Source organism: Misgurnus anguillicaudatus, chromosome 4 (genome assembly GCF_027580225.2).
Source record: "Misgurnus anguillicaudatus chromosome 4, ASM2758022v2, whole genome shotgun sequence".
NCBI classification, from domain to species: domain Eukaryota; kingdom Metazoa; phylum Chordata; class Actinopteri; order Cypriniformes; family Cobitidae; genus Misgurnus; species Misgurnus anguillicaudatus.
The window spans coordinates 31,074,829-31,096,732 of NC_073340.2; the positions used below are offsets into that span (position 1 = coordinate 31,074,829).

Here is a 21,904-nt window from a genome sequence, read left to right on the forward strand (position 1 = left end):
CTGGTTTTAGTCAAGGTCCACCCACACATATATATATATTGAAGTGCTCATATGAATCGGAATGTACTTCAGCATCACTTTATCCTGAAGAGACTGATGAAAAGAGTCCACAATCTACATTCATTCACAGGTAAAATTATATAAAAAGAGATTTCTCTTCAATTATTTTATTCTGATATACTGATATATTGTTTGTTGTACTTCATTAACTCTATAAATAAACAAATCATTAAAATGAATGTAAAACAAGTATACATTACCTCTTGTTGTGTCTAAATGCAGGTGCAAGAAGTAAAGTTTGTCACTATGAGGTTTCTAATCTTATTGTATGTGTCGCTATTGCTGATGACTAATGGTAAGAGTTTTATATACTGGTTGCCTTCATTTTTTTAATAAAACCAACTCCAAGTCATTTCAACTTAATCTTTTTTATCTTGACTAAAAGAATTTAATTAAGTTAATTAAAAACATTGTCAATAGCCTCTTTCACACAGTAATTCTGGTAGATTACCAGAATGAATTTACCAGAATGAATTTACCAGTAAATACAAAAATGTGCTGTTCACACATGCAGTGACGTTCCGTCTTTTTACCAGAGAGTCGTCATTCACACATCAGAATCAAAATAACAGTAAACCCTGTTTACATTAGAGCATTTGCGTTTTAAAACGGCATTTTAAAATGAATATGATCCTCGTTTATACTGGCATTTAAAAAAAATCTCCATTCACACTATACACGACCATAAACGCATGAAACATGACCAATCAAGTAACTGGGCATGCACATAAAAGTGTAAAATAACTTATTACTCTAATAATAGCTTACCTTTGCACATTTATGCAGCCTAGGGGTGTGTGATATTGACAAAAATTCATACCTGGATCCTTTGCCGGCAACTACAACAGACACTATTTTCGAAAATGTGTTTGGGAAAGTCTTAGCTCCACCTATAACATATTAATATGATTAATAGGTTAATGCTGATGTTATAAACCAAACAGAAAGGTCTTTATGATTTAAAAAGGAAGCATTCAAGTGAACAGTACTAAAAAGAAGCGAACTTGAAGCAAAAATGAATTTCAGCAAATGCAAACTTCAATCAAACATAATAAGAGGTGAAGTATAGCTTTAGACTACAGAAATGCTTATCGCTTTGGAGTTTCTCTTTAGCCATTGGAACCTGCCTGGAACACAGCATTAATGCCAGTAATCCTAAATTTTTCGTTCACACATAGCGCTTACCGGTAAATTACTGGTAATCTTACAACCTTACCGGAAAGGTTCTGTTCACACATGACCCGTTAATGGCAACTTACCAGTTAATTACCAGGAAAGACCGTAGCTGTGAAAGGGACTATGACTACACTAAAATAACATTGTTATTGACTGAATGTTACATAAAATACTGTAAACAATAATTAGCTGCCTTAACTTTCTTGTTTAATCAACTCTAAACTATTATTTATCTTGACAAGAAATGAGTTGCTTTAACTTTTAAAATGAAGTTGACTTATTTCAACTATATTGTTCAACTATAAGTTATAACAACTTATTCATAGTTAAAAAAAATTACAGTTCAGTTTCTTGGTTAACATCCATATGTTCTTTGTACTGCCAGGGTTGCTAATGTACTGTAAATCTGTTTTCGAAGTGTACTGAATGAAAATGTAAACAGCTCTCTTTTTCTTTACGTAGTTGTCTGGACACTAACTATACCACCAAGTACAGGTAATTACAGATATTCAAATTAAAAGCAAATATTTTTTCATATAAAATGGATGCTAGTTGAATTATAGGATATAAACAGACACAAGTCTAAAATAGGTTTGAAGTTTCTTCATCAAATATTTTCAATGTTTTGTATTTATCAGGTTTATATTTCAGCTGCATCAAAGCTGCATTATTACTAATGTTTATCATGTATACATGTTTAACACAGTGTTCTTGTGTTTTTTATATTGTTTTGTTGATAATAGACATCAGATTGGTGAATGGTGGCAACTTGTGTTCTGGAAGAGTGGAGGTTCTTTATAATGGAGTTTGGGGGACCGTCTGTGATGATTATTGGGATCTATCAGATGCTGCAGTGGTTTGTCGACAGCTGGGCTGTGGTTATGCTACAGAGGCAAAGAGCAATGCTTATTTTGGTGAAGGATCAGGACAAATATGGATGGATGATGTACAGTGTGCAGGAGATGAAACTACACTGACAAACTGTTCATCAACACCAAGAGGAATTCACAACTGTGCACACGGTGAAGATGCTGGAGTTATCTGCCAATGTGAGTTCAACTTATTTATGATGATACACATTTTGCAAACTATACAGACAGAGACGTTTCTAGCTATTTTGACACACTAGACGAAACCCCAATTGGCAAAAAGATTATAAAAGTTTACATGCAATATTACATACAAAAACAAAAATCATGTAAAAATTAGTGATGGGTCATTCGCGAAGAGCCGATTCTTTGTAGTGAACGAGAAGAGCCGACTCCCGTCAACGAGAGCCGAATCTTCAGCCGCAGGCAGGGGCGGGACCTATTTGTATGTGGCACAAGATGCATCCAATCAAATGGGAAGACAGACTAGGATTATACTGTTATGTGAAAGAATAATGTGGGATATATGCTGCAAAAAGCCAGTGTAGTGGTACAGTAACAGGCCAGTATAATGTAAGGCATTTACCAAAAAGAAGAAGAAAGTTGAGGCAAGCTGAGGCATTAAATATTTCTAAATGCTAACCTACACTAAAGACTAATTTTGACTTTATTTATTTGGTTTGCTGTGGTTCTGTGTTCATTGTTCAATTGTTTAATTAAAGTTTTATTATAACGTTAATTAAATAACTATGTAATTTTTGACAAAAAATCATAAAAATACAGCTTTTATAAAAACAATTGATACAAAAATTGCATACCAAACCATTCACAATTGCTACATTAGGCTTTAAAAAGAAGTCGCCCAGATACTAAAAGTTCATAAAGAGCTGGAGCCGTAAGGGTCAAATCCATGAAAAGAGCCGGATTGCCCATCACTAGTAAAAATCATGTGATCATGTAACACTCGAATCTTAAATGCATTAAATTCAACAAAGCAGTTAAATAAAATGTAAATGTGTGATACTTATTTTGAGTATGGTAATTAAAGGATATCATTACTGTACTTACCAGTGGTAGGCTGAGGCTACATACATTATTTGGTAGTTATTATGAAACTCTAGTTAAATAATGGGTAATACCAGATACTTATGGTGTAGTTATAGAGAATCCACGCCCACAGATTTCCGCACAAAACTCTGCGGATTTAATGCCCGTCATTGACAAGCAAGCACACACCCTGTGCGTGTTTGTGAGCCGTCATTGACAACAACACACATACATAGCCTATCCCGTACGTGTTTGTGAGTCATCATTGACAATCAGTACATAAACACTCCGCGTGCTGTTTGCTGTGATTGTTTTTAATGATGAAAGCACAAACCGTTTGATATTTGAGATTAAATAAAACTTACCTCGGAGTTAAGGAGATCTCACTTGATTCTACAAGACAATGCTCTTGTCATGATTTATATAAAATGAAAAAATTATAACATTCGTATAAATGTATAATGCGAAAATATTAGCAGAAGCTTTATATTCTGCCATAATAGATATCACTATAAACAATAATATATGTAATTTTATATACAAAATATAATAATATATTGACATGCACATTCATGTTGGTCCAGTTTAATTCAGAGGACTCATTGATTTGGTGCATCATTTTCATTGTAAGCCTTTAAAAAGTAATTATTTTAGATGCAATTTTGTAATACTGTAGCTACCGCTTAAATTTTCTAATATCTCTTTAAAACATTTAAAATCATTCTGCAGATTTTTTCCCAAACATTTTCCACAGAAAAATAAAAAAGTCTGCAAATTCTGTCTGGCCCTGGTTATCATATATGTACACTATAAGTACCTGTCATTAACCCACACTTGCCTGTAAGTACTAAAAACATATATTGTAGATTCATTTGTAATACAGTAGTGTTTTGTAAATTACAATATACCTACACTGTAAGTATATATCTAATATTACCCAAAACATACCTACTGTAGAATAACTTCCAAGTATGTACCACTGGTAAGTACAATAATGATACCCTTTACCTACCATGTAGATACTCAAAAGTAAGTACCACACATTTGTCTGTAAGTACAACATATTTATATGTACAAGGTAATTACACGTCCAGTCAGTGTCTTGGTTAACATCCTTTTAATTTGTCAGGGTTGATATTTTACTAAATCTGTTATTGAAGCGTACTGTATGAATATTGTAACAATCTCTTGCTATCTTCAGTTGGCGGGACACAAACAACTGCAACACCAAGTACATGTAAGTACAGATATTTGAATTAGAAGCAGATCTTTTTCTTATAGGTTGTAAAATAAAGCATTTTTGAATTAAATTATTTAAACAGACATACGTCTATAAAATAACTTTAAGGTTTTATCATATTTAGCATTGTTTTCAATGTTGTGTATTTTTGTGTTAAATTTTTTAGCTACACAAGAGATATCAAACACACCCATCTCAGGATTCAAAGGTAAAGAAGTTCAGGTTTATAACATTTCCACTATTATTATTATTATTATTATTATTAATATTTTATTACATATACATGTCTTACACAGTATTACATGTCACAACATTAAAACCCACACTGCCACTTCTGTTTTTTTATGTTGTTTTGTTAATAAAATAGACATCAGATTGGTGAATGGTGGCAACTTGTGTTCTGGAAGAGTGGAGGTTCTTTATAATGGAGTTTGGGGGACCGTCTGTGATGATTTTTGGGATCTATCAGATGCTGCAGTGGTTTGTCGACAGCTGGGCTGTGGTGTTGCTACAGAGGCAAAGAGCAATGCTTATTTTGGTCAAGGATCAGGACAAATATGGATGGATGATGTACAATGTGCAGGGAATGAAACTACACTGACAAACTGTACAGCAACACCAAGAGGAACTCACAACTGTGTGCACGGTGAAGATGCTGGAGTCATCTGCCAAAGTGAGTTCAAATTTGTTGCGAAGTTATATATTTTGCACACTATACAGATTTTAAATTATACAATGTTATAATGTATTAATTCAAGAAAATACATTTAAATGCTGTTATCACTTTTGTATTTATGCGATTTTAAATATTTGTACTTGGTGTTTGAAACATGAAACAGTTCTGTAGTAATTGTGTGGTAAAGCAAACTTATGGCTGGCGCATTGTAATGTAGAGCAAGTTTGTTGTGTTATGACACCTCCGGTGGTGATCATGGGAAACAATTACATTATGACTAGTTTTTATGAACTGATCTGATCTCAAAGTCATGTACAGTAATTAGTTTCAATCTGCCAAAATACAGTCTCACTTTCTGCTTAGCTGTTTAATAGTCGGGCTGTTTTTAGAGAAAATGGCTTGATAAAAGAACATGTCTGGTTGTCATTTATCTAAACATTTTTAACTTTAGAGAGAAAAATGTAGAAAATGTTTAAGATTAATCTTTATTTGTTTAGTTGGTTGCACAAGATTCTTAAACATAGAAATCTTGTCATATACAAATATTGACATTTCTCTTTTCATGTTTTCATTGATAATAGACATCAGATTGGTGAATGGTGGCAACTTGTGTTCTGGAAGAGTGGAGGTTCTTTATAATGGAGTTTGGGGAACTGTCTGTGATGATGGTTGGGATCTATCAGATGCTGCAGTGGTTTGTCGACAGCTGGGCTGTGGTAATGCTACAGAGGCAAAGAGCGATGCTTATTTTGGTCAAGGATCAGGACAAATATGGATGGATGATGTACAGTGTACAGGGAATGAAACTACACTGACAAACTGTACAGCAACACCAAGAGGAATTCACAACTGTGGACATAATGAAGATGCTGGAGTCATCTGCCAAAGTGAGTTAAACTTATTCATGATGATACACATTCTGCATACTGTACAAATATTAAATGGAACTTTTTGGCCACTAGGGGGTGCTAGACATGTATTTTTCACGCCTAGCGCCCCTAGAGGCCACAAGCACTGCAGCACTGTCGCAAAGGAAAGGAACTGGCCAACCTTAAAACTAAACTAAAAACTAAACATTTAAAACGCTAAACGATCAACATTTTGAGACAACAGGGAGAAACGCAGTCATGTTACAACTTTCTGATAAGGAACTCTTCGTGGCAGAAGCCATTTCTCAATCTGAAGGTTGCAGCCCCTGGATGTCGTATTTCTAAGCTGCATACGTCATCAAGACTGTCTTATTTCAGAATATTAACAATTATAAAGTTGACTATTATACTTAGTTAATCGTAAATTGTTGCAGTATGCTTATGACTTGCGAATGTAATGCTCAGTTTACCTTAATAAACTAGGCTTGATGACGTATGCAGCCTGCATATTTGACCTCCGGAGGCTGCAGCCTTCCAATTGAGAAACGACCAGAAGTATTTCCTTGCCTTTTTCGAAACAAATATTGTTGCATTGTCTCTCTCTCCCTCGCCACCAGGATTTTCCGCAATGGCACTCGTTTTTCCTCTCTTTTGTGTGAAAATTGTCGCTCCAAATCCTATAAACCGATGTGTTTAGGCCAAGAGTTTAGGTCTGCCGCTTTGTAATACGTCACGCGAGTGACAGCGGAACGCAGCAAATGAGGAAGAGAGAAGAGAGAAACGCTCGGATCTGATTGGTGAATGAATAGGGTTTGGTTTTACACTGTGTGAGTGTAAAGGGTCTTGAAAATGTATTATGAAGGTTGAAAAATTACATGGTGTCGCTTTAAATAATACAATATAATGAAGTATTTGTTCAAGAAAATACTGTTCCCTTTCCGTCGGCCAGTACAACGTCACGTTGTGAACAACATATTTGGAATGAACATTGGCATGCAGTATATGCATCTGCTGGTGCTGCCCCACCACACGAGTATAAAATGAGAGGCAGGTGCAATACCAAATCAGCTTTTATCACTTCAGATCAACTGCCATTGGGAAGCTCCCTTACCTGCTCAGAAGTACGCTGCGATTGCTGAAGTTTGTTGGCTTAAAGGCACCACAGTGGAGGCTCGCAGATTTCCACCTCTCTCCTTTGTTTTAAATTTGAGTGTGTGCATTGCCACTCCCCTGCGTGCTTCATAACTTCAGCACAATAAAGAACAATTTCCCTAAAAGAGCAAGCACGAGTTGAATTTGTGTCTTTTTTAAGACGGCAATTTTCTTGTGTCACGGCGAGTGCGTCTTTTAAAGATGTAATTGTGTCCATGCAGTTTCTGATGCAGCAAATATTTGGGTCCCGCGGATGGTCATGAACTCCTTCCTTCTCCAGTTCTTCAGAGGAACTTGGGAATTACGAGTGGCCATAAAACTGCCTGTCCTCCCCTTCCTCTATCCCCAGCGGGTGTGCCGGGGAGCTTAGGTACCCCACATCAGACTCCCACCTACCCAGCCACCCATCAGAGGAGTCAGGTGTTAAACCATATAACGCCTTCACTTGGGTAGCTACAACGCACACACCGGTGATCACCTCTGCTCTGCTGCCCCACTGTTTGTACACTGGTAGTGCTGTTAATTCCCCTCGCTTTGTCCCTGGGAGCCAGGCAAAAACTTCACAGCTCATCACGTTGGCTTACACGCCTAATCAGATCCATCATATTGGATACAGGATTCAGTTTGCCCCATGTCCCTCCAAATTTTCGGGCATCCATTTTACTTTGGTGAAAGATGCCGATGCACACATACTGCATGCAGAGATCGCTGTCCTACTGGAGAAGTATGCAATAGAGCCAGTCCCTATAGCCCAGATGGGGCCAGGGTTTAACTGCCCTTACGTCATAGTACCCAAGAAAGGCGATTGGGTTACAACCAACCTTGGATTTGCACTCACTGAACCGTGCACTTCACATAATGTTGTTCAAGATGCTGATGCAGAAAAGTATTTTTCAATGCATCTGTCCCCAAAATTCATTTGCATCCATTGACCTGAAGAACGCTTACTTTAATGTCTAGATTTTTCCCCTGGCACAGACAGTTTCTCCGCTTTGCGTTGGGCATATTAGTACAAAGTCTTACAACTCAGGATGTCTTTCTCTCCCTGTGTATTCGCAATTTTGTGGAGGGGGCTCTCGCACACCCCCTGAGAGAGTGCAGTGTATGCATTCTAGCTTATCTTGAAGACTGGCTTATAATAGCTCATTCTCGCAGACACTTTACGAACACAGAGACTTAGTGCTCAGGCACCTCACTCGTTTTGGACTTTGGGTCAACTGGGAGAAGAGCAAGTTTTCCCCCATGCAGAAGATCTCTTTTATCTGTATGGAACTGGACTCAGTCAAAGTAATGACATGTCTAACAGAAGCACTTATACAGTCAGTTCTTACTTGCTTAAATACGTTCTGTGGTAACACTGCGGTCTCACTGAAACTATTTCACAAGTTCGTCTGCGTATTCAGTCTATTGAATGATGGTAAAATAAGACTTTGCATGCTTTCCTCAGAGGGAGCTCGAACCTGAGGCTCGACTCAAGACCCAAGTTTAAACCCCCCCATGGAATGACTGTATAGAGAGAGAAATGAGCAAAAAAAAGTAGGAGATTTGGGGCGGAGGAGGGATGTCGGATGAATCGTCACTGGTAGGCGTAAGGACTGACTCACTTAAATTGGCTTAAATTCAGGATGATTGACAGGACTGAATGTTTAGGCTCCTTCTCGAACCTACGTTTAGAACTTCATTTCAAAGGCTCCTGGGTAACATGCATAGACAGTAAAAGAAATGGACACAGCAACCCCATTGAATTCAATGGAGACAAGTGAAGTCAATTGAAAGCACGCACGTCCTAACATGGCAGCAGCAGCGATCGTGAAACCGCTCGAGTCGCACTATATAATGCGGCTTTCACATAGGATGCGGTGTGCGCTGCGCTATGAAACCCATTCATTTCAATGGCTTGCGCCGCGCGAGGGCGTTTTTTTGTTGCGCCGAGCAAAGCGCGAGCGCAGCGGAGCGCAGCTTGCTCTCACACCGCGGTCAAAGTTCAATATAGTTTAACTTTTGCGCTGCGCTCTGTGACGATTACCCACGCGGCCAATAGAAACGGGGCATCCAAACAAGCAAAATGGATGAAAGCTTATACTCTGGATTCTCAGAGCTTTATAATACAAGTTTATGCTCCTACAGAGACATCGGAAGGAAAGCCGTCTCATGGAAACACGTAGCAATTCAAGTTGGCATGTCAGGTGTGTTTTAAGTCAAGCAGCTTGTTGTAGGTATGCTTAAAGTTACGTGAAATGGAGACGAGCAACATCAGTCTCTGTATTCCTCGTCGACTATTTAACGCAAATATAAACACTGTAGTAATTTATTGAAAACCCCGCCTACTTTGGTCTGGCCATCAGAGAACAAATCGCTTGGCTGCGCCGAACCCAGCGGCGAGCGCAGCGCACACCGCATCCTATGTGAAAGCCGCATAAGACTGCTTTAGCGTTGGCTTCACGGCAGAGTCAAGAGGAGGGTGTGGCAAAGAGGCCTGCACCGTGTGACCATCACAACAGTGTGCCAGTGCACTTTCACTCCTTGGTCAGACCCATCATTTCTCCAGGCTGGTGTACCCTCTGAACAACATGATCTCACAAAGTTCTGTGGTATAGAATAGTTTGCTAAGATTTCTATGGCATTGTCACGGATCTCCCAATTTTTCTGTGTCTGTACCACAGACTTTATATTCGGTGTCATCACCGGTGTGTGCATTGTGGCTACACAAGTGAAGGCGTTTTGTGGTTTAACACTCACCTGACTCCACTGATGGGGGGCTGGGTAGGTGGGACTCTGATGTGGGACACCCAAGCTCTCTGGCACACCTGCTCTCATACTTAAATCAGAAAAAATTTTGTAAACCAATACTTAAAGTGACATCCTAACGCAAACACCAAATCTAACCCTAAACCGAAGCGACAATAGTAAGAAAATAGGAAAAAGAGTTGAGTAACCAATCCGTGACAATGACACGGTAATGAAAGTCTGTGGTATGTCCACAGAAAAATTTGCAAAATATTCAATCAGTTTGGGCCCCTTGATTCTAGCATAAGCCTGAGATCCAGGCTCAGCTACATGCCCAAGGTTTTCACCTCTACTTTTAGAGATCAGGTGGTGAGCCTGTAAGTGTTATCCCGAAGGAAGCAGACCCAGCCCTGGCTTTGTTGTGTCCCGTACGCGCACTGTGGTTGTAAGTACACCGAACCCAAAGCTTTAGGACCTCAGACCAGCTCTTTGTCCGTTATGGTGGACAGCAGAAAGGGAAAGCTGTCTATAATCAGAAAATGTCTCACTGAATAGCAAACACATCGCCCTTGCTTATCAAATGCAGAACACACCATGCCCGTTTAACTTGAGAGGGCGCTCCATGAGAAATGTTGCATCATCTTGGACATTGGCTCATGGTTCCTCACTGACAGACATCTGTAGAGCTACGGGTCGGGGGACGCCTAACACGTTTACTAGATTCTATAGTTTTCGTGTCGTGATGGTTTCATCTCGTGTTCTCTCCTAAAACCAGTGAAACATTGAGAAATCGTTTCATGTGTTGGCTTGCAGTGCCATGTTGCGCTACATCAGTGCCTAAAATCCTTTTTTCGAAAAGAAGAATTTTTTACTCTTACACCGCACTTTGCAGTCGATCTTGCGGAGCCAAAATGTTGGGCAGCGTTCCTAGTTCCGCCTAGATGGGTTGGCTTTCTCAGTTTGCCTAGATCACTGGCCATCTGCATAAAGCCCAGTTTTCGCCTTTTTACATCTAGAGACGGGAAGGTTTGTGCAGGCACTGAGTTTTTATCTTTTGACTAATTGTTTAGTTTTGTTTAAATGAATGTCCTGATCTGAATGTCCTGCGTTTTGTCTCAATATGCCAAAGTGATGTCAAGATACAGCATCATTTGATGCATGGCAGCTTTGCAGTTAATATTACACTAGCCAAACAATTCTTATAAAACGTTCAGTGTGGTAAACATCCATTTAATTTGTCAGATTTAATATTTTATTGTAACTCTGTTATCAAAGTGTACTGTATAATACTTTTATTATTCTCTTGTTTTCTGTAGTTGGCAGGACACAAACAACTGCAACACCGAGGACAGGTAATTATAAATATTTGAGTTAGAAGCAGATCTTTTTCTTATAGGTTATAAAATTAATAGTTGAAATAAAGGATATAAACAGACATGAATCTCTAAAACAAGTTTAAGGTTTTATAATTTTTAGCATTGTTTTCAATGTTGTGTATTTGTGTGTTTATTCTTTCAGCAACACAATATATATTGAACACATCCATCTCAGAATTCAAAGGTAAAGAAGTTCAGGTTGATTAAATTTCCACGTGTATTATTGTCATTACTATTTTATCACATATGCATATTTAACACTGTGTTACAAGTTACAACTTTAAAACCCACACTGACACTTCTGTTTTTTATATTGTTTTGTTGATAATAGACATCAGATTGGTGAATGGAGACAATTTGTGTTCTGGAAGAGTGGAGGTTCTTTATAATGGAGTTTGGGGAACTGTCTGTGATGATGGTTGGGATCTATCCGATGCTGCAGTGGTTTGTCGACAGCTGGGCTGTGGTGTTGCTACAGAGGCAAAGAGCAATGCTTATTTTGGTCAAGGATCAGGACAAATATGGATGGATGATGTACAGTGTACAGGGAATGAAACTACACTGACAAACTGTACAGCAACACCAAGAGGAACTCACAACTGTGTGCACGGTGAAGATGCTGGAGTCATCTGCCAAAGTGAGTTCAAATTTGTTGCGAAGTTATATATTTTGCACACTATACAGATTTTAAATTATACAATGTTATAATGTATTAATTCAAGAAAATACATTTAAATGCTGTTATCACTTTTGTATTTATGTGATTTTAAATATTTGTACTTGGTGTTTGAAATATGAAAAAGATCTGTAGTAATTGTGTGGTAAAGCAAACTTATGGCTGGTGCATTGTAATGTAGAGCAAGTTTGTTGTGTTATGACACCTCCGGTGGTGATCATGGGAAACAATTACATTATGACTAGTTTTTATGAACTGATCTGATCTCAAAGTCATGTACAGTAATTAGTTTCAATCTGCCAAAATACAGTCTCACTTTCTGCTTAGCTGTTTAATAGTCGGGCTGTTTTTAGAGAAAATGGCTTGATAAAAGAACATGTCTGGTTGTCATTTATCTAAACATTTTTAACTTTAGAGAGAAAAATGTAGAAAATGTTCAAGATGAATCTTTATTTGTTTAGTTGGTTGCACAAGATTCTAAAACATAGAAATCTTGTCATATACAAATATTGACATTTCTCTTTTCATGTTTTCATTGATAATAGACATCAGATTGGTGAATGGTGGCAACTTGTGTTCTGGAAGAGTGGAGGTTCTTTATAATGGAGTTTGGGGAACTGTCTGTGATGATGGTTGGGATCTATCCGATGCTGCAGTGGTTTGTCGACAGCTGGGCTGTGGTAATGCTACAGAGGCAAAGAGCAATGCTTATTTTGGTCAAGGATCAGGACAAATATGGATGGATGATGTACAGTGTACAGGGAATGAAAATACACTGACAAACTGTACAGCAACACCAAGAGGAACTCACGACTGTGGACACCATGAAGATGCTGGAGTCATCTGCCTATGTGAGTTAAACTTATTCATGATGATACACATTTTGCATACTGTACAAATATTAAATGGAACTTTTTGGCCACTAGGGGGTGCTAGACATGTATTTTTCACGCCTAGCGCCCCTAGAGGCCACAAGCACTGCAGCACTGTCGCAAAGGAAAGGAACTGGCCAACCTTAAAACTAAACTAAAGACTAAACATTTAAAACGCTAAACGATCAACATTTTGAGACAACAGGGAGAAACGTAGTCACTTTCTGATAAGGAACTCTTCGTGGCAGAAGCCATTTCTCAATCTGAAGGTTGCAGCCTCCGGATGTCGTATTTCTAAGCTGCATACGTCATCAAGACTGTCTTATTTCAGAATATTAACAATTATAAAGTGGACTATTATACTTAGTTAATCGTAAATTGTTGCAGTATGCTTATGACTTGCGAATGTAATGCTCAGTTTACCTGAATAAACCAGGCTTGATGACGAATGCAGCCTGCATATTTGACCTCCGGAGGCTGCAGCCTTCCAATTGAGAAACTACCAGAAGTATTTCTTGCCTTTTCGAAACAAATATTGTTGCATTGTCTCTCTCTCCCTCGCCACCAGGATTTTCCGCAATGGCACTCGTTTTTCCTCTCTTTTGTGTGAAAATTGTCGCTCCAAATCCTATAAACCGATGTGTTTAGGCCAAGAGTTTAGGTCTGCCGCTTTGTAATACGTCACGAGAGTGACAGCGGAACGCAGCAAATGAGGAAGAGAGAAGAGAGAAACGCTCGGATCTGATTGGTGAATGAATAGGGTTTGGTTTTACACTGTGTGAGTGTAAAGGGTCTTGAAAATGTATTATGAAGGTTGAAAAATTACATGGTGTCGCTTTAAATAATACAATATAATGAAGTATTTGTTCAAGAAAATACTGTTCCCTTTCCGTCGGCCAGTACAACGTCACGTTGTGAACAACATATTGGGAATGAACATTGGCATGCAGTATATGCATCTGCTGGTGCTGCCCCACCACACGAGTATAAAATGAGAGGCAGGTGCAATACCAAATCAGCTTTTATCACTTCAGATCAACTGCCATTGGGAAGCTCCCTTACCTGCTCAGAAGTACGCTGCGATTGCTGAAGTTTGTTGGCTTAAAGGCACCACAGTGGAGGCTCGCAGATTTCCATCTCTCTCCTTTGTTTTGAATTTGAGTGTGTGCATTGCCACTCCCCTGCGTGCTTCATAACTTCAGCACAATAAAGAACAATTTCCCTAAAAGAGCAAGCACGAGTTGAATTTGTGTCTTTTTTAAGACGGCAATTTTCTTGTGTCACGGCGAGTGCGTCTTTTAAAGATGTAATTGTGTCCATGCAGTTTCTGATGCAGCAAATATTTGGGTCCCGCGGATGGTCATGAACTCCTTCCTTCTCCAGTTCTTCAGAGGAACTTGGGAATTACGAGTGGCCATAAAACTGCCTGTCCTCCCCTTCCTCTATCCCCAGCGGGTGTGCCGGGGAGCTTAGGTACCCCACATCAGACTCCCACCTACCCAGCCACCCATCAGAGGAGTCAGGTGTTAAACCATATAACGCCTTCACTTGGGTAGCTACAACGCACACACCGGTGATCACCTCTGCTCTGCTGCCCCACTGTTTGTACACTGGTAGTGCTGTTAATTCCCCTCGCTTTGTCCCTGGGAGCCAGGCAAAAACTTCACAGCTCATCACGTTGGCTTACACGCCTAATCAGATCCATCATATTGGATACAGGATTCAGTTTGCCCCATGTCCCTCCAAATTTTCGGGCATCCATTTTACTTTGGTGAAAGATGCCGATGCACACATACTGCATGCAGAGATCGCTGTCCTACTGGAGAAGTATGCAATAGAGCCAGTCCCTATAGCCCAGATGGGGCCAGGGTTTAACTGCCCTTACGTCATAGTACCCAAGAAAGGCGATTGGGTTACAACCAACCTTGGATTTGCACTCACTGAACCGTGCACTTCACATAATGTTGTTCAAGATGCTGATGCAGAAAAGTATTTTTCAATGCATCTGTCCCCAAAATTCATTTGCATCCATTGACCTGAAGAACGCTTACTTTAATGTCTAGATTTTTCCCCTGGCACAGACAGTTTCTCCGCTTTGCGTTGGGCATATTAGTACAAAGTCTTACAACTCAGGATGTCTTTCTCTCCCTGTGTATTCGCAATTTTGTGGAGGGGGCTCTCGCACACCCCCTGAGAGAGTGCAGTGTATGCATTCTAGCTTATCTTGAAGACTGGCTTATAATAGCTCATTCTCGCAGACACTTTACGAACACAGAGACTTAGTGCTCAGGCACCTCACTCGTTTTGGACTTTGGGTCAACTGGGAGAAGAGCAAGTTTTCCCCCATGCAGAAGATCTCTTTTATCTGTATGGAACTGGACTCAGTCAAAGTAATGACATGTCTAACAGAAGCACTTATACAGTCAGTTCTTACTTGCTTAAATACGTTCTGTGGTAACACTGCGGTCTCACTGAAACTATTTCACAAGTTCGTCTGCGTATTCAGTCTATTGAATGATGGTAAAATAAGACTTTGCATGCTTTCCTCAGAGGGAGCTCGAACCTGAGGCTCGACTCAAGACCCAAGTTTAAACCCCCCCATGGAATGACTGTATAGAGAGAGAAATGAGCAAAAAAAAGTAGGAGATTTGGGGCGGAGGAGGGATGTCGGATGAATCGTCACTGGTAGGCGTAAGGACTGACTCACTTAAATTGGCTTAAATTCAGGATGATTGACAGGACTGAATGTTTAGGCTCCTTCTCGAACCTACGTTTAGAACTTCATTTCAAAGGCTCCTGGGTAACATGCATAGACAGTAAAAGAAATGGACACAGCAACCCCATTGGATTCAATGGAGACAAGTGAAGTCAATTGAAAGCACGCACGTCCTAACATGGCAGCAGCAGCGATCGTGAAACCGCTCGAGTCGCACTATATAATGCGGCTTTCACATAGGATGCGGTGTGCGCTGCGCTATGAAACCCATTCATTTCAATGGCTTGCGCCGCGCGAGGGCGTTTTTTTTGTTGCGCCGAGCAAAGCGCGAGCGCAGCGGAGCGCAGCTTGCTCTCACACCGCGGTCAAAGTTCAATATAGTTTAACTTTTGCGCTGCGCTCTGTGACGATTACCCACGCGGCCAATAGAAACGGGGCATCCAAACAAGCAAAATGGATGAAAGCTTATACTCTGGATTCTCAGAGCTTTATAATACAAGTTTATGCTCCTACAGAGACATCGGAAGGAAAGCCGTCTCATGGAAACACGTAGCAATTCAAGTTGGCATGTCAGGTGTGTTTTAAGTCAAGCAGCATGTTGTAGGTATGCTTAAAGTTACGTGAAATGGAGACGAGCAACATCAGTATCTGTATTCCTCGTCGACTATTTAACGCAAATATAAACACTTTAGTAATTTATTGAAATCCCCGCCTACTTTGGTCTGGCCATCAGAGAACAAATCGCTTGGCTGCGCCGAACCCAGCGGCGAGCGCAGCGCACACCGCATCCTATGTGAAAGCCGCATAAGACTGCTTTAGCGTTGGCTTCACGGCAGAGTCAAGAGGGGGTGTGGCAAAGAGGCCTGCACCGTGTGACCATCACAACAGTGTGCCAGTGCACTTTCACTCCTTGGTCAGACCCATCATTTCTCCAGGCTGGTGTACCCTCTGAACAACATGATCTCACAAAGTTCTGTGGTATAGAATATTTTGCTAAGATTTCTGTGGCATTGTCACGGATCTCCCAATTTTTCTGTGTCTGTACCACAGACTTTATATTCGGTGTCATCACCGGTGTGTGCATTGTGGCTACACAAGTGAAGGCGTTTTGTGGTTTAACACTCACCTGACTCCACTGATGGGTGGCTGGGTAGGTGGGACTCTGATGTGGGACACCCAAGCTCTCTGGCACACCCGCTCTCATACTTAAATCAGAAAAAAATTGTGTAAACCAATACTTCAAGTGACATCCTAACGCAAACACCAAATCTAACCCTAAACCGAAGCAACAATAGTAAGAAAATAGGAAAAAGAGTTGAGTAACCAATCCGTGACAATGACACGGTAATGAAAGTCTGTGGTATGTCCACAGAAAAATGTGGAGATCCGTGACAATGCCACGGAAAAATTAGCAAAATATTCAATCAGTTTGGGCCCCTTGATTCTAGCATAACCCTGAGATCCAGGCTCAGCTACATGCCCAAGGTTTTCACCTCTACTTTTAGAGATCAGGTGGTGAGCCTGTAAGTGTTATCCCGAAGGAAGCAGACCCAGCCCTGGCTTTGTTGTGTCCCGTACGCGCACTGTGGTTGTAAGTACACTGAACCCAAAGCTTTAGGACCTCAGACCAGCTCTTTGTCTGTTATGGTGGACAGCAGAAAGGGAAAGCTGTCTATAATCAGAAAATGTCTCACTGAATAGCAAACACCATCGCCCTTGCTTATCAAATGCAGAACACACCATGCCCGTTTAACTTGAGAGGGCGCTCCATGAGAAATGTTGCATCATCTTGGACATTGGCTCATGGTTCCTCACTGACAGACATCTGTAGAGCTACGGGTTGGGGGACACCTTACACGTTTACTAGATTCTATAGTTTTCGTGTCGGGATGGTTTCATCTCATGTTCTCTCCTAAAACCAGTGAAACATTGAGAAATTGTTTCATGTGTTGGGTTGCAGTGCCATGTGGCGCTACATCAGTGCCTAAAATCCTTTTTTCAAAAAGAAGATTTTTTTACTCTTACACCGCACTTTGCAGTCGATCTTGCGGAGCCAAAATGTTGGGCAGCGTTCCTAGTTCCGCCTAGATGGGTTGGCTTTCTCAGTTTGCCTAGATCACTGGCCATCTGCATAAAGCCCAGTTTTCGCCTTTTTAGATCTAGAGACGGGAAGGTTTATGCAGGCACTGAGTTTTTATCTTTTGACTAATTGTTTAGTTTTGTTTAAATGAATGTCCTGATCTGAATGTCCTGCGTTTTGTCTCAATATGCCAAAGTGATGTCAAGATACAGCATCATTTGATGCATGGCAGCTTTGCAGTTAATATTACACTAGCCAAACAATTCTTATAAAACGTTCAGTGTGGTAAACATCCATTTAATTTGTCAGATTTAATATTTTATTGTAAATCTGTTATCAAAGTGTACTGTATAATACTTTTATTATTCTCTTGTTTTCTGTAGTTGGCAGGACACAAACAACTGCAACACCGAGGACAGGTAATTATAAATATTTGAGTTAGAAGCCGATCTTTTTCTTATAAGTTATAAAATTAAAAGTTGAAATAAAGGATTTAAACAGACATGAATCTCTAAAACATTGTTTTCAATGTTGTGTATTTGTGTGTTTATTCTTTCAGCAACACAATATATATTGAACACATCCATCTCAGAATTCAAAGGTAAAGAAGTTCAGGTTGATTAAATTTCCACGTGTATTATTGTTATTACTATTTTATCACATATGCATATTTAACACTGTGTTACAAGTTACAACTTTAAAACCCACACTGACACTTCTGTTTTTTATATTGTTTTGTTGATAATAGACATCAGATTGGTGAATGGAGACAATTTGTGTTCTGGAAGAGTGGAGGTTCTTTATAATGGAGTTTGGGGAACTGTCTGTGATGATTATTGGGATCTATCAGATGCTGCAGTGGTTTGTCAACAGCTGGGCTGTGGTGTTGCTACAGAGGCAAAGAGCAATGCTTATTTTGGTCAAGGATCAGGACAAATATGGATGGATGATGTACAGTGTACAGGGAATGAAACTAAATTGACAAACTGTACAGCAACACCAAGAGGAACTCACAACTGTGTTCATGGTGAAGATGCTGGAGTCATCTGCCAAAGTGAGTTGAAATTTGTTGTGATGTTATATATTTTGCACACTATACAGATTTTTAATTATATAATATTATAATGTATTAATTCAAGAAAATACATTTAAATGCTGTTATCACTTTTGTATTTATGTGATTTTAAAGATCTGTAGCAATTGTGTGGTAAAGCAAACTTATGGCTGGCGCATTGTAATGTAGAGCAAGTTTGTTTATGACACCTCCGGTGGTGATCATGGGAAAAAAATACCTTGTGACTAGTTTTTATGAACTGATCTGATCTCAAAGTCATGCTGCCAAAATACAGTCAGTTGGGTTGTTTTTAGAGAAAATGGCTTGATAAAAGAACATGTCTGGTTGTCATTTATCTAAACATTTTTAACTTTAGAGAGAAAAATTTAGAAAATGTTTAAAATTAATTTCGAATTTTAACAATCTTTTTTGTTTAGTTGGTTGCACAAGATTCTAAAACATAGAAATCTTGTCATATACAAATACTGACATTTCTCTTTTCATATTTTTCATTGATATTAGACATCAGATTGGTGAATGGTGGCAACTTGTGTTCTGGAAGAGTGGAGGTTCTTTATAATGGAGTTTGGGGAACTGTCTGTGATGATTATTGGGATCTATCAGATGCTGCAGTGGTTTGTCGACAGCTGGGATGTGGTAATGCTACAGAGGCAAAGAGCAATGCTTATTTTGGTCAAGGATCAGGACAAATATGGATGGATGATGTACAGTGTACAGGGAATGAAACTACACTGACAAACTGTTCATCAACACCAAGAGGAATTCACAACTGTGGACACCATGAAGATGCTGGAGTCATCTGCCTATGTGAGTTAAACTTATTCATGATGATACACATTTTGCAAAGTATACAGACGGGACCGTTTCTAGCCATTTTGACACACTAGACGAAACCCCTATTGATCATACAATTTTACATGCAATATTACATACAAAAACAAAAATCATGTAAAAATCATGTGATCATGTAACATTCAAATCTTAAATGCATTAAATTCAACAAAGCAGTTAAATAAAAATCTAAATAAAAATAAAGTATTGTATAATGATAACAATCTCTTGATATCTTTAGTTGGCAGGACACAAACAACGGCAACACCAAGTACATGTAAGTACAGATATTTGAATTACAAGCAGATCTTTTTTTCATAGGGTATAAAATGAAGCTTGGTTGAATTAAAGGATTTAAACAGACATGAGGCTCTAAACTACGTTTGAGGTTTCGTAATCTTTAGCATTGTTTTCAATGTTGTGTATTTGTGTGCTTAATCTTTCAGCTACACAAGAGATATTGAATACAACCATCTCCGGATTCAACGGTAAAGAAGTTTAGGTTTATTAAAGTTTCACTATTATTATTATTATTATTATTGCTATTTTATCACATATACATGTTTAACACAGTGTTACAGGTCACAACATTAAAACCCAGACTGACACTTCAGTTTTTTATAATGTTTTGTTGATAATAGACATCAGATTAGTGAATGGTGGCAACTTGTGTTCTGGAAGAGTGGAGGTTCTTTTTTCAATGTTGTGTATTTGTGTGTTTAATTTTTCAGCTACACAAAAGATTTCAAACACATCCATACCAGGATTCAAAGGTAAAGAAGTTCAGGTTTAAAAAAATTCCACTATTATTATTATTATTATTATTAGAACTATGTTAAGACATATACATGTTTAACACATTTTACAGGTCTCAACATTAAAACCCCACACTGACACTTCTGTTTTTTATATTGTTGTAATAGACATCAGATTGGTGAATGGTGGCAACTTGTGTTCTGGAAGAGTGGAGGTTCTTTATAATGGAGTTTGGGGGACCGTCTGTGATGATTTTTGGGATCTATCAGATGCTGCAGTGGTTTGTCGACAGCTGGGCTGTGGTAATGCTACAGAGGCAAAGAGCAATGCTTATTTTGGTCAAGGATCAGGACAAATATGGATGGATGATGTACAGTGTACAGGGAATGAAACTACATTGACAAACTGTTCATCAAGACCAATAGGAACTCACGACTGTGGACACCATGAAGATGCTGGAGTTATCTGCCAATGTGAGTTAAACTTATTTATGATGATACACATTTTGCAAACTATACAGACAGGGCCGTTTCTAGCCATTTTGACACCCTGGACCAGTGTTTCCCAGCCCTGGTCCTCGGGCACCCCCTGCCAGAAAGTTTTAGATGTCTCCTTATTTAAAACACCTGATTCGACTCATAAGCCTCCTTCCAAAATGGTAAAGACGTGTCCATAACAAGCTGATGAGTTAAATCAGGTGTGTTTAATAAGGAGACATCTAAAACTTTCTGGGAGGGGGTGCCCGAGGACCAGGGTTGGGAAACACTGCCCTAGACAAATCCCCTATAGGCAAAAAGATCATACAATTTAACATGCAATATTACATACAAAAACAAAAATCTTCTTATGTTTTTATCTTTCGACAAATTGTTTAGTTTGGTTTATATAAATTGTCCTGATCTCGGTGTCCTGTGGTTTTTTTTCAATATGACAAATGTTGTCAAGATACAGCATCACTTGATGCATGGCAACTTTGCAGTTAATATTACACTAGCCAAACAGTTCTTATTAAAAAGTTCAGTGTCTTAGTTAACATCCATTTAATTTGTCAGGGTTGATATTGTACTGTGAATATTTTAACAATCTCTTGCTCTCTTTAGTTGGCAGGACACAAACAACTGCAACACCAAGTACATGTAAGTACAGATATTTGAATTACAAGCAGATCTTTTTCTCATATGGTTTAAAATAAAGCCTTGTTAAAAAGTATTTAAACAGACATGAGCATATTAAAGGAACACTATGTAAGAAATGTATATCAATTAACCATAAAATGGCCCTGATACGTCACTAGACATTAAGAAATCATTTTAATTTCAAATACTTATATCATTCACATCAGTGGTCTGGCCAGGATATTGTCATTTAAAAAGTGGAGTTGCAGCCCTCAACTGATGTTTATGTTGTCATTTTGTGTATTGGCCACAAGCTATGTGATTGCAATACCAGTTTTGGCCACAATCCTACATACTGTTCCTTTAAATAAGTTTAAGGTTTTATCATCTTTAGCTAGCAATTTTTTTCAATTGTGTGTATTTGTGTGTTTAATCTTTTAGCTACACCAGAAATATTAAACACAACCATCTCAGGATTCAAAGGTAAAGAAGTTCGGGTTTATTAAAGTTCTATTATTATTATCATTATTATTATTCTTTTTATGACATATACATGTTTAACACAGCGTTACAGTTCACAACCTTAAAACC

The 21,904-nt window shown here is 38.9% G+C and overlaps 1 protein-coding gene across 14 annotated transcripts in view; it reads left to right on the forward strand.

Annotated features, from left to right (window-relative positions):
• LOC129420804 (scavenger receptor cysteine-rich domain-containing protein DMBT1) overlaps positions 1–21,904 on the forward strand; it is a 33,656-nt gene continuing 11,752 nt past the window's right edge. For 7 of the 14 annotated variants that reach the window (XM_073867152.1, XM_073867153.1, XM_073867158.1 and 4 more), the window contains exons 1-22: positions 1–130; positions 283–355; positions 1,699–1,731; positions 1,980–2,285; positions 4,354–4,389; positions 4,559–4,600; positions 4,760–5,065; positions 5,650–5,955; positions 11,133–11,168; positions 11,335–11,376; positions 11,524–11,829; positions 12,414–12,719; positions 17,920–17,955; positions 18,096–18,137; positions 18,285–18,590; positions 19,113–19,418; positions 19,684–19,719; positions 19,889–19,930; positions 20,174–20,215; positions 20,366–20,671; positions 21,299–21,334; positions 21,755–21,796. In XM_073867152.1, the coding sequence (XP_073723253.1) occupies positions 307–355; positions 1,699–1,731; positions 1,980–2,285; positions 4,354–4,389; positions 4,559–4,600; positions 4,760–5,065; positions 5,650–5,955; positions 11,133–11,168; positions 11,335–11,376; positions 11,524–11,829; positions 12,414–12,719; positions 17,920–17,955; positions 18,096–18,137; positions 18,285–18,590; positions 19,113–19,418; positions 19,684–19,719; positions 19,889–19,930; positions 20,174–20,215; positions 20,366–20,671; positions 21,299–21,334; positions 21,755–21,796 (2,962 nt within the window). In that variant the 5' untranslated portion in view covers positions 1–130; positions 283–306. The remainder of the gene's footprint in view (positions 131–282; positions 356–1,698; positions 1,732–1,979; positions 2,286–4,353; positions 4,390–4,558; positions 4,601–4,759; positions 5,066–5,649; positions 5,956–11,132; positions 11,169–11,334; positions 11,377–11,523; positions 11,830–12,413; positions 12,720–17,919; positions 17,956–18,095; positions 18,138–18,284; positions 18,591–19,112; positions 19,419–19,683; positions 19,720–19,888; positions 19,931–20,173; positions 20,216–20,365; positions 20,672–21,298; positions 21,335–21,754; positions 21,797–21,904) is intronic. The other 7 variants (XM_073867148.1, XM_073867147.1, XM_073867159.1 and 4 more) reach the window with 7 other exon arrangements.